Source organism: Phalacrocorax aristotelis, chromosome 5, assembly GCF_949628215.1.
Source record: "Phalacrocorax aristotelis chromosome 5, bGulAri2.1, whole genome shotgun sequence".
In the NCBI taxonomy this organism is placed as follows: Eukaryota; Metazoa; Chordata; class Aves; order Suliformes; family Phalacrocoracidae; genus Phalacrocorax; species Phalacrocorax aristotelis.
The window spans coordinates 14621171-14634210 of record NC_134280.1 but is presented as its reverse complement, the minus strand read 5'-3'; the positions used below and the strand labels follow the sequence as shown (position 1 = coordinate 14634210).

Here is a 13040-nt window from a genome sequence, read left to right as displayed (position 1 = left end):
AGTGTCGACCTCTTTTGTTATGAAGTCACTTCTACAGACATGAAATGTTCCTTTTTTTCTTTTAAACTCACTGAAAACCAATGCCTACTAGTTACCTGAAACAGTGTTTACAGAATGGGTCTGGTTAGCAGAAGACAGCTTGAAAAAAGAGATTGCGTGTGTTAAAGCTTTTGCTTGTTACGGGAAGAGTGGTAACATGCTTCTGTGTATCTCTGCCTGCCTTTCTGCCTTTGCAGCGTGCCTCTTGTTGATTTGCTAGACAGCACGGAGTTGCCAGAATCTTGTGTCGATGATGCCCTAGGCCGTCCAGTTGTTGGCTTGGCAACAGGAGATTCAGAAGAGGCTGGTAGTTGCCCTCATCCTGGCACAAAGGAAACTGCTGCTGAAAAAGCAGACGCTGATCGTAAGCAAAGTTACAGATTTTTCCCTATTTTCACGACATGTGGGGTCAAAGTTAACTGATAAGGTTTTTATGAGGTTGCTTCCTTACAAAAATCCATAAGCGTTTTAGAAAGCTCCCTTAGATTGTATGCATAAAGACAGTTTTATCTACTCCTGGGACAACAAAGTTAGTCAGCTCTCCCCATTTAAACTGGAAGCAGCTTATTTCCAAGGACAGCGGTACAAGGGAAAAGTCACAGTTCTTTGTGGGATCTGACTTTAGCCACAAATGCACAGTGAAGTGCAACCATGTGAGCAATTCACTCTTGCTGCTTGCTCGCTCACTGTGGGGGTGGCTGGGTAGATGAACTTGCCGGACTGCAGGGTGTTGTGATCAGGTACATACAGTCTGTAGGCTTTAGAGTTGTGTGGAAGGTTGAGCAAGTAGCTTCCCCCATCCTGTGCTTTTTTCCACAACTTTAAAACCATATAACTAACGTTCAGGAAGAATGCAAGTTACAAGTCAAATAACTCCACAGTGACATTGGGAAGAATGTATCTTTTCTGTCTTTTTCAGCATTTGAAGACACATTCCTAAAACTGAAACAGCTGGAGGCAGAGCGCAGCAGCCCTGTGCCAACTGAACGTCCCAACGTAAACATAAACGTACAGGTACTTGGGCTTCATTCCTCCTGCCAGAGTCACTGAGTTTTGTTCAAATAATTCTGAAAAATCGTCCACTTACCATTGGCCGTTTGAAAGACTTTTAAGAATATCAGTGAGTAATATTGGGGGATAGTAAAGGAAATACAAAGGCTTTTTTATATATGAACCTGTGTGTGACAGGGCAGTGAGATAAAGGTGGGAGGCAGAGGTGCATGTGCATGTATGCAGACTGCAGCCTGGTGAAATTTTCTAAAATCAGTGGGAGTAAAAGGCATAAATGCTTGAAACGTTCCTCAGTTGTCTTTATCTGTAGGTTACTGAATGTACAGTGTTGCATAGTTCACCCTCTTTTTTGAGGGGGTGAGCTGCTTTCCCGGTGTTTTTCAGTTGCCTTTGGTAACCCTCCCAGAATGTTGTTTTGGCGTTTTGTTTTGAGTCAAGTTTGCTAGTGATCTGTTCCTCCTGTTAAGTGACCAGTTTTTAGCTGCTCTCTGAAGTCAGTGTTAGCGCTCTGTGTGTTTACATAGAGAGGAGTGATGTGGTTTGATTTAGTGCTCTCATTTTGAGCAAGTCAGGCTGCATTTCCATGGGCAGCTGTGCCAAAGTACAAGCTCAGTGCACTGAACAGGGTGAGGGCTCTCTTCTCCCTTGCTCCTCTCTGCTCTTCCTTCCCAGGCTTCCTTCTCTCCTCTGTCACCTCCAGGAATCATTGCACGTTTGATGAACCAATGTAGCCTACAAAATGGCAAACAATTTTTTGCCTTTTTTGTTTTGAACTTTTTGTTAAGGTATTGGGTTTTGGGTTTGTTTTGTTTTGGTTTTTAAGTTGTTAACTCACTATTTAAATAGGTTCATGGAAGGGGTCAAAGAAATGTCAGAGCCATGGTGAAAATAAGTAGTGCTGCTGGAAGGGATATAGAGGACAGGATCCTCCCTTTCAACAGCAGCAAACTTTCATAGATTGACCAGTTATCGGGTACCTGCACCCATGCAGGATATTCTTTGTTTTTTAATGAGCTTTAAAAAATTTGGAATTTAGATTTCCCTCACTCTGCTTCCCCCAGTGCTAAAGCTGTAGGTGCTTTATTGCGTTTTGAACAAGCAGAGAGCATAAAATACCTGGTAGTGTTAACTCTGTTTGTACTACGCTCACCTGCAGGGAGGCCCAAGGATTTATCTACCTTTCAGTGAAGCAGCTATGATTTTTCTTGCTACCTCAATAGTAAAACAAACCAGGTGCCAAGAGAGGTGTTTAGCAGTACGTGTTTGGGCTGAGCTTGTTCCTGAGCATTTGTTCCCCTACTCCATGTGAGAGAAGGCTGCTGCTTTGGTGTGCTTGGTGCTGTAGGCTGTTTGGCTCATGTCCCCTTTAAGGACTGGTGCCTTGTGCACCTCTCTGCTTGGTGAGTGCATTACAAAGATTACCAAGTCTCTAAGAAGATTAGTCAGTAGCCTATAGGTCCTGTTCCCCCAAAACACTTCCTCCGCATAAACTAAAGCAAATGAACACAGTTTATTTCAGAATAGTTCTGCATGTTGAGCTCCATTTTAGTTCAGAGAAGGGAAAAATGTTTAATTGGTTAGAGAGAACGGAGCAAAAGTGTCTTAGTGGTTTTTAAGTCGTGCCTGATATATAGTAAGCAAGATAAGATTCCTGTAATGAGCTAATCTAACAAACAGCTGCCAATACCGTACAGTCACAGTTACCCAGCTGCTGTCATATGAGGTGCCAAGTAACTTTGGATATTAGAGGTTAGAGATACTGGGTGATTGTAACGTGGTTAGAGAGCAAGAACATTTGCATAACTGAGAAATACATGATGTATAAATCAACAGTGTGCCAATATGATTCTTTCTTCAGGTAGAAGAGACTTCAGCTTTCAAGAAGGAAGTGCAAATTGTGTTGTGAAAAAGTAAGAGTAGATCACCAGTGGTTTTCCTCAGGTAGAAAAGATTGAATAAAGCTTTTCAGCCTATGATGTAGCTTACCAAGAGGTCACTTGAGAGTGTTTGTTTAAAAAGGTAGACAAAGATTAGAGACTGTCTCTGTATACTTTGTTTTTTATGCTTCAAGTTGCAAAGACACGAAGGTTACAGTAGCACCAAATGAGCGCACCCAGCTGTGATTAGAGGTGAAGGTTAAAGGTTCGGAAATGAGTCCTGAAAAGAGTGACCTAAGAATAACTACTAAAAACACTTTGTTTCTTGCTTTTGAAGGCTGCTTTAGGAAAAAATATAAATTTTCATTTACGGCGTTTATTACAAAGCGTACGCATTGGCTGTCCTCCTGCACTTACTTCTGTTCTTAATCTATTTCTAAAAGAGGTGTTTATGGCATCTTTTTCTGACTGCAATATATACACTAAAACTTTGCAGTGAGCTTAGATCCTGGAGCTTGCTGTTACTTCAGATGAATGCAGTGTTACAGTGCTCTCTCTGAAAGTGTGATTAAAAATTTCAGCATCTCTCATCTACCTTAAGTTTTACCAGTGCATAAGATACCAACCTTTGTAGAAACAGTTGCAGTGCATAAAAGGTTTGGTAAAATGCACTGGGGGAAAGCATGAGCTTTCTGCTTGTGAAGGCAGAGCTTCATACTAAACTTCGTGAGCGACACTGTCAAATGCCAACGAACTGCTCGCTTCAGCTTTGTTAATTAAAAACCTTTAACTATTTTCCATCAGGGGTCAGAGACACCCTGACAATCATCTTTACGTAATTCTGTACTTGAAATCAATCAGCCTTGATTGATTTCTTTGATAGGGGAATATTTATCTAGCTGTCTGTGTTCTTTTAGAGAAAAAGAGAATTTTTTCTAGAATGAGAAGTGGGAAGGGGGGAATGAATGGCTTCATTCTTCATGGATGCTCCCTGCCAAAATCTGTTGGGATGGAAGAATGTGACTTTGTCCTTTCCGGGCTTTTACTAGCACAGTGACCAGATCTGACAAAAGAGAGCAAATAGCTCTTAAATACACCAATGCTCCACTTTCATCAGCTGCTGAAGTGAAATGAACAATAAAAAGTTCACCGTGTTCGAAGGCTGCAAGGACGTGAGGGTTTTCTTCTTCTGAATTTGTTGTGATCTGTAAACACATGGAAGCTGCTCCAAAATGTGCCTCCATCTCCCTGTACAAAGTGATTTTCAGTGGTGCCAGGAAGGCTGCTCAAAAGCAGAAAGGATTGGGATCGCACGCCCTGCTTCTGCCTTTAATCATTCCTTCCCTTTTTACATCGCTGCCTAGCTCCGTGTTTTGATTGAAGAATAGAGTACAAATACAGTTTTGTCTCGTACATGGAAACAATAAAAATTTTTAACAAGCTAGAACATTGACAAACCCCAACAGCTTTAACTGTTTTATGTGAACAACTGAAATGTCTTGTAAATTAGATTTCTTGAGGTGTTTTCAGGTGCCAAATGCTTTCCCCTCTAGGTACATGCTCTTTCCATTAAAAAAACCAGTAAAACAGCAATGTTTTTTCAAGCACTGAATAGAAAAGATTGAGAAACATGTCTCTAGTGTTGATGGAAATATTTCCTTGGTGGTATAGAACTTATACTTGATTATATTGAAATGTTTCTTAATAATACCAAACTTTTCAAAAGTTGGGAATCTAATCACTAATAGACTAAAGTGACCTAATTAAACTGATTGTTCACACGGAGGAAGCTGAGAGGAAGTTAAACCACACCGTGGTGCTTAAAGCACCAGTGTACTGATGTGCTCATTTAAAATAATCCAATCTACTGTACTTACTGGTACTGGAATAATGCATTAGAAACTCTGTGCGGGGATGTTATATACAGCATCTGGTTCAGTGAAGTCCAGTGCAAGGATTTAAGGATTATCACAGTTGGGTACTGCAACTGTACAAATAATAACAACTCAGTTTTAGTTATTCCAGATTTTGGCAGTTCCAGCAGCTTCTCTAAAATAAATACACATAAATGTTTAATAATTAATTGTTAGCCTTCATGAGTTATGTGACTGTGCATCTCTTAATAGCTGCTAGCAGTAGTCATTAGCCATACGGGTGGTTGGTCCTCATAGCTTTTTATGTTGAGAGTGACCCTCGAATATTTTGCAGAGTTCATTGCTGGCTGGGGTCAAAATTTCAAAATGGGTTCTCCTGTAGATAGTCTCGTAAGTTCCTATTTGGACACCCCAGAAGGTGATTTAGAGGGAGACAAGAAGTAGTAGTGTTTTTCCCCATCTCTAAAGACCAAACACCCACAAGTTCTCACTAGCGTTTCCAGTGAATGCAAAAAGCTAAAAGTGGATGGAGGGCTGTGTGGTGGGGCCAGGTGTTCACCTCTTAACTTCTTTCCCCTGCTCTTTCTCTATGCGATGGGCTTCATTTCTTCTGGACACGCTGCAGTTCGTGCAAGTAGGAGTGCAGCAGGACTGTGCCTGCTCCAGGGCGTGCTGCAGGAACGCAGCGCTTGCCTCCAGGAAAGAGCCTGCCTTAGCTGGGAGGGTGTCATATGGTGGGGAAAGCAGGACTCTGTCTCCCCCTGCTGAGTCATACCCCGAGAAGAAAGGTCACAAGGTTTAGTTACCACTCAGTTAATTAACTTCTGTCACTAATCAAATAGTAATTAGTAGATTGAATGCTTAATTAACATTTTATAATTAAGAAGTGCAGTTCACATAATGAAATATACTGTAGCGAAAGGTATCTCATTTTTAATTGTCTTCGTTATGTATCTGGCTGCCAGTTGCTCTGGGATAATCAGTGATGGCAGAGGTGGCCAATAGCATGTTAAACTGTTGTTCTAATTTATAAGTGGACTTTAAGGTAAAAATCTTCCCCACTTGCCGTTGAGACTAAATTATCAACTTATAGTTAGGCTATACTGATATGATGTAACATGATGGCTGCTACATTGATCTCCTATCAGTAAACGAGGCTGCAAATTTAGGGTCAGCATCCGTTCTTGCATGCTGTATTTTTAGCATAGCAGCTTGCATCTCCACTTTTAAGCATTGTGCTTTTTTACTTTATGTTTTGCTGTGACTTTACTGAAGTTCGAACAAATAGCTTTTTGTTCTTTTCTTTTACTAAGGTAAAAAAGTTTCCTTTTTCTTTGGGAAAAAGAACAAAAAACCTCAGTTTTGAACTGTGTTTCAAAATAAAGGACAAAATTGCCTTTTTTTTTTTGTTCCAGTACAAATCTGCTGACCTTTCTCTCACTCAGAGCCTTGTTGTTATTTAAAGATGTTAATAAACTTCGGCCCAGACTTTTCCATGCGGGAACTGCTTCTAATAAAGATTCTTTCGTGTCTAGGATGAAGTGGTTAAGTTGACAGATAAATGTCTTAACAATGCAATGGAGAGCCCAACCGCAGCAGCAGCGTGGCTTCCAGCAGATATCAAAAGCAATATCCTGAAGGCCCAGGCAGAAGCAGGGCACAAGGTAAATGCTCAACTGCGAAGGGCTGTGAGGTTTTCAAATGTTTTATTTCTGTTTAGTTGTCTGGTGTTGGAGAAGGTGCCCTGCAGGTAAGGGTGCTCCAAGAGCCAAAGTCCAAGGCAGAGTAAGAGAGCCTTTCAGCCTTTCTTCACCATAATAGTGGTCCAGTACTGGGACGGTTGCCCAAGGAGGAATCTCCAACCTTGGTCATACTCAACACATAACTGGACAAGGCCCTGAACGAGCCCTCGTTTGAGTGGTTATTGAGCTGGATAACCTCCAAAGGTTGCCTTCTAGCCAAGAAATTATTCTGTGACTAAGGCTATTCTTCTACCATGTTATAGTAAATTCTGTGGCAAATAATGGTATTTTATTTGGCTACGTTGGTGAATTATTTTTATCGCGGCACTGAAGTTTTCATGTAGAATTGTTGTGAAGTCCCTGAGCAGTAGGTGAATGCCACGCTTCTGTGCTGGGAGGGAGGCGCTCGGCTCTTCTGTGAGTCTCAAACCGACACAAGATGGAAACAGGTATCAGAAATGTACATCATTGTTCTTTTTTTTCCCCTCTCAGATCATAAGAGAAGACAGCCTGACAGGTGCCAAGAATTCCAGTATTCAGGATGCTGCTGCCAGGTACTGAATAGATTTGGAAGAAACATGTGATCTGGGTACTTAAGTACAGCACTGAGAACCTGCGGCTCAGTGCTCTTTCAGTGCGTCAGTGATCACTGCATTTTACCTTCCATAGTGCAGCTTAACCTGGTGAGTGTGAAGTGTTTTTAAAATTAAAAGCAGCAAGCACTGTAGCTGCTAAGTTTTATTATATACAAGGTAGTCCAGATACTCTTTATTCTCCCATACTTCAATTCAATAAACGTTGTTCCAACAGCAGCTTCAGCCACTATAGTTACTTCTGACCTGTGAACAGCTGCAGTGTTAGGAGAGGGGATGGGTCGGCCTACAGTAGCTGTTTTCTAGTGGAGAGAAAAAAAATGTGTACAAAAGCCTGACACTGACAGTTGATTTCCTGAGAATTACTGAATCTCAAGTGATTGCTAGTGCCAGTGGGATTTCAGGCATTGAAAAAGTTAAAGGCTTACAACATGTGATTTCCTGACCATTTTGTGAGGACGAGCATGTGTCAGACCTCAAAGAGCACATGGGGATATTGAATAAAATGCACACCTAGCGATCTCAGAAATATGCTGTAACAAGCGATTCATGAACAGCTTTCTGTGGAAGGTTGTACCTTGGGGGTTTTTTGTTTTGTTTTTTGTTGTTGTTGTTGTGTTGTGCCAGGAACATTCTCCTGTCAGGCAAAACACAGAGTAGTCCTCCAGCAACCAGTCCAGTATTTCAAGACACAAGAGAGCTGCTGAAAGCAATCCCTGCCTCAAACAACTTTGTTCTGTAAGTGATTCAGGAGAAACATGTTTCTGGGGTAAGGGAACCATGTGGACATTATCATGAATAGGTCTGAAAAGATGAGGAACAGTTGCTGAGCGTTTAGGCTACATCTAAGGAAGCAGGTTTGCCGACGCACCTTTAATTACTGTTGCAACAGTTAATCAGTGTAGGCCGGGCCTCGGGGTGAGTATCCTAGCAAGCAGTAAGCGAATCTCTCATCTTCTGGAACGACTGAAATGTCTGACATCCTGCTTCCCCTGGCTCTAAAGAGGAAGGTAAGAGGATGGCAGGGAAGGCTTCAGATGAATCAGAAACAGGGGCCGAAGAAGCTCCTTTGAGACAGAAGACATTGATCCTGTTGGGTCTATACGCAGCTGTAGCTGAAACTGTGAAAGAGAGAAGTAATCTGCGGCGGCAGTTGGAAGGCATTTACTTCAGCATACTTACAAACACCAGTCTTTTGTCTGCCTCACATGGAACTGGTGTAGAGTTTTTGGGTTGAGCTATCAGGGAAACAGCACTGTTCCATGCTATCCAGGCAGTGTGCTCATGAGAATGTTTTCTTCTTTCAGTAATGCATTAAATGAGGACAACGCTGCCTCTAACCATGAGGACCTGCTGATTCCAGCTAGTCTGGCTCCAGCTGAGGCGGCTGCTGTTTCAAAGGTACCACCACCTGTCAGCCTGGAAGGTTTCTGTGTTTCACATTCTGAGCTACTGATGCCTCCAGGCAAGCACAGCAGACCTTGCTGCATGCCTGTCATAACTCAATGAATAGCAGTTGTTGGTGAATGCCAAAGAGCGCTTTCTGGAGCAGACAGGGACACTGTACAGATCTCTCCAGAGGCCATTTCTGAGTGTCCTTTCAGGTTCTTTTGCCTGACACTTATTTTTCTAAGCTGACTATTTTCCTCGTGCTTGTGGGGAGCCTGTTATATCCCACTGATGTGATGCTCCAAGATGAAATTCTGACCTAGGCAATTCCTATCAAAATAACAACAGAGGGAAAAGTTTAAATCTAAATGTTTAATTGTTGTGTTCTGGTTACCTTAAGGATAAGGTAATTTTTAACTGAACTCCCTGAAATGCACACAGTAATTCAGGGGTCAGCTTCCCTCTGTCTCTCTTCCAGAGAAAAGAGGAGTCCCACGTTGGACTCTGCTGTTACTTTGGTAGACTGAGGGGTTATTCTGGATCACTAAAGCACCATGCCCTTTAGCTGTTGTCCCTCCAAACCAGTGTGATGTAGTCGATCCCACTGGCTAATAATCAATTTCATCTTCTGAGTTCAAATACTGAGTTCTCAGACCTTGCTGACCTTCTTGTCGAGTGGTGCAGTACCCCCCCATCTGCCCACAGGAGAATGGGACAGTTTCACAGCTTATATGGCAATGACATTGTTTCCAGTACGTTGATGAGAATAAGTGAAATGAACAGGTTATAAAAAAAGGTCACGTGGAAAGATTTGAGAAGACAGACCTGATAAACAGCGGTGTTCATTAAGGACACTGTTCTTTAACTTGGGAAGCCTCTAGAGTATTCAGCAGACCTATCTGGTTACTACTGGGAATTCAATTCAAAACTGATTTATTCCATAGAGCACTCCAGATGACCAGGACGTTTCCTTAACATCATTGACAGAGAATCTAATTGACTTTACAGAAGCCACGCCTCGGGTAAATGTATTTCAAAACCAAACTTCTTCCTTCACGCATACAGTGGTTTTTACTCATAAACTCTCCTCTGGCTTTAGTACCTGCCTGCCAGGCTTGGATCTGCTGCAGTAGAGTGGAGCGGTGGTTGACCTGGATCACTGCCTACGCGCCCCCCTACGTGAAGGGTGGCTGGTGCAGGGTTGTAGTTCCTACAGCTTTGGAACGGAAGTGAAGGAATCTGAAGAGTTAACTTGTATCTGTGCCACAAGAGCCTGTGTCTTATTTTAGTACACCTGCAAGTGCCAGCCTGTGTCTCAGGCTTTTCGGTATATATGAAACTTCAGAAATTATATGTAAATGTGTATAAACACACAGAGACATATACGTGTGTCTGTGTGTATATATATAAAATAAATACTTGAAAATTAAACTTTTAATACAAATAAACCCTTTTATATAGAAAAAAATCTCTTACAATCTGTGCTGGCGAAAAAGGAGTTATGTTGCATGCACCGAAAAAAAGGGGAAGGAGTAAGCCCTTTAGGCTGTTCACAGAAGCGCGCTCTCTGTTAACTTTGTCCGCAAAGGAGAAAAAAATAATGGGTTCAGTTGCCTTTTGGAAGGGAGCGCTGTGCTGAAACCGCTACCAGCGAGTTTCTGCGAGCGAGCAGGTATTAGCTGGGTGCTGTGTGGGTGCCACTTACCTTTTGGTACAGAGTCACATCATCTGTAGCTAAGCACTCACATGGTTCAAAGACATGGACAAATACCCAAGATGGTTTTGTGAGGCAATATTGTTTTGAGGATGTTCTCAGCTACTCCCAACCTTTTCTAATAAGCATTTTTTTGCATTTTGTAGGTGTGTTCCCAGCCCACGATAACACCGAGGTGGATAGTGCCAGTGAGTTATTTGACCATTCCTTAACAAAAAAGAAAAAAAAGAAAGCTTTTGTCATGATTAAAAAGCAGGAGCTCAAGTAAAATAGTAAAATATAATAATTTGTAATAAGTTGAAAACCCATAAAATAAGGTACCAGACCAAAAATAAAGCAAACTCAGCTGGAGTAAAAAAAACAACATACATATCCTGTTAATATTTAAACTTAATTTTTGCTGTGTTACATTGTGGGTAAATGCCATAAAGTTTCTTTAAGAACTTGCATTTAGTGAAGCCCACCCTGGAACTTGATGAACCTTAGTTTTTACTGTTATAAATAAGTAATACTGAAAAATTAGCTTGCCCTGTCCTGGCAGGTCTTTATTTCGGTTTTCTGTTTCATTCTCCCCAATTCAGACTGGGCTGATTTCCAATGGGCCTTTGGGAAATGATGTTGCCTTAGCTATGAAGGCAGTGAAAGGCAGCACGGAGACTCTGTTGTCATCAGCTGGCTTGCCACCATCCCAGCAGGCATGTGAAGTCCTTGCAAGGTAAGTTCTCCTCAGCACTCACTGCAGAGATCTGTAGGGGGTGGAAAGGAAGTATGTACTCTTACTACTTCCACTTAGATAGCTAGAGTGGTCACTTAGACACAGTGCCTTGTTTTGTTGTGCTTATAAACTATAGTTCTGTCTCACTTTATAGCATTTGAAACGTTACAAATAAAAAGAGCAGCTGATGCATGTATATTTTTATATAACATTGAAGGGTAAGAAAACATATTTTTTAACTCAAGTAAGCAAAGGAACAAAGCATACAAATTTAGCTGGAGTTGGAGGCAAGCCTGTTGTCATTGTAAGTGCTATAAAATTGAGTAATTCTTTTTAATTATCATTTCACTTCAGTTTCTTTCCTTACGTGCTAACATGTTCTAGTACTGGACTAAAGTCATGGTAGAAATGAATTTTCTGAGCAATCTCTTCACAGTGTTTCAGTACCTGTCAGGGGATTGGCAGGGACAGAGGGGGGATGTCCCCTGTTATTTCCAAGCAGTAAGGAAGTCAGAGAACAGAACCTGTAGAAACCTTTCTCCTCGCTATTCCATTCTGCCACGCTGGTGAGGCAGAATGATGGCAGTGACGATCAAGCCTTTCAGTGAACCGCTTACAGTGCGGATGCGGGTGGCAATGGTGCCGCTGGTGCACTCTGTGAAATTGATCATTTGCTCTTCTGCAGTTGTGTTGGAAAGGTTGTCCATTGGTCTCGTCAAATTTTGAGGGGAACAGCCATTAACGCTCTTTTGGGACATTATTAATCCTTTTCTGTTTTTTTTTTAATCCATCATGGCAGATCTTTTGGAGGAGTGTATTTACAGGGCCTCATGTTTTTTTTTCCCCTTTAGCCCAGTTACTGAGGATGCTACACTAAGAACGAAATGTTTACTCACCACTGAACTCTAGGAGGAGGAGAAGTTTCTGCACTTCCTACCTTGTAAAAACTCAAATCTTCTAACACATCTCCAAGGGATCCTTCCAAAAGACTTGCTTGGGATCAAACTCTTGCTGAATGGGAGTCAAACAGCCAGCCGGTTTGCTAGGATCCAGGAGGAGGCTTCTACATTTATTGCAATCTAACTGGAATTACGGTCTAAACTGGGATATAAAACCACACGCACGTTTGATCTTCTCCCTCAGGAGAAGTGAAATACCACACTGGAGCTAGTTCTGAATGTGAGGAACAGAATCTAGTTGTGTTCCGCTCAAGCTAGGTTTAGTCTTACTTACCCTGTGCTGCCTCCCAAGTGTTAATGGAAAGCATTCACTGTGATCTTGGCTGTGCAGCGTGCGAGCACAGTATCCCTGACCTCTGTAGGGTAATACTGGGGAGATTAAGAGGACTTGTAGGGCCACCTTGTGGCCACGCTACGTTCGGTGGCTCACAGCAGTGATGGCTATTCCATACGGCCACGGATGTTTTCTGTGTGATTATTCCCTCTGTTTTTCCTTTGTTTTATCACACATGCTCTCCTTTTCGGCCTTAAACCCCGTAATAATCCTTGCACCTCTTGTTACAGTTCCTGGAAAGAATGAAAATCTAGTCCATCAGTGACCAACTACATTGACTGGATTTGAGCTGCTCATTGCAACCAGGAAAAGGAAAATTAACCTGCCAAACACCTTATAGCATTAGCAGAATACAGCAGAGGTCCCGCATTTGGACACTGATTATCTCACTTCCTCTATGATGCAAATACGTGCATTTTAGGCTAGAGGTATGTGTGTTTTAAATGCTGAACAGTGAGGGTATGAGTAAGGCTTACTTCGGGAACTGCTTATTGGTTAGTTTTATTGTCATATATGACTAGGAAGGAAAAGAATTTTGTTTCTGTTCATCCTGTTTCTGGGTGTTGTTTCCAGATGCTGTGCTTTGGGAATACTTACCAGGTATGTTAGTGGCATGGGGGTAGAACTAGATCAGTTCTTAACACCACCTCGAATCCTCTTCAAGTGTCACCTAATAGTTGTATGTGGAACAAAGAATAGAAAGAATAAGGTGAAAACAGGAAAAAAGATGAAAAGTTCCTGTGAGCAGTTCACTTTGTAGAAGGAAGGTAGGAGCACTTGCAGGAGCACACTG

At 41.9% G+C, this 13040-nt stretch overlaps 1 protein-coding gene across 7 annotated transcripts in view; it reads left to right on the top strand.

Annotated features, from left to right (window-relative positions):
- The window catches only part of PTPN4 (protein tyrosine phosphatase non-receptor type 4), a 175299-nt gene extending 162504 nt beyond the window's left edge, over positions 1–12795 (top strand). For 6 of the 7 annotated variants that reach the window (XM_075093072.1, XM_075093073.1, XM_075093077.1 and 3 more), the window contains 10 exons: positions 237–403; positions 959–1053; positions 6337–6465; positions 7036–7097; positions 7764–7874; positions 8444–8537; positions 9470–9547; positions 10386–10427; positions 10821–10954; positions 11806–12795. In XM_075093072.1, coding sequence (XP_074949173.1) covers positions 237–403; positions 959–1053; positions 6337–6465; positions 7036–7097; positions 7764–7874; positions 8444–8537; positions 9470–9547; positions 10386–10427; positions 10821–10954; positions 11806–11863 — 970 coding nt within the window. In that variant the 3' untranslated portion in view covers positions 11864–12795. The remainder of the gene's footprint in view (positions 1–236; positions 404–958; positions 1054–6336; positions 6466–7035; positions 7098–7763; positions 7875–8443; positions 8538–9469; positions 9548–10385; positions 10428–10820; positions 10955–11805) is intronic. The other variant, XM_075093071.1, reaches the window with a different exon arrangement.
- Positions 12796–13040: the final 245 nt, after the last annotated feature.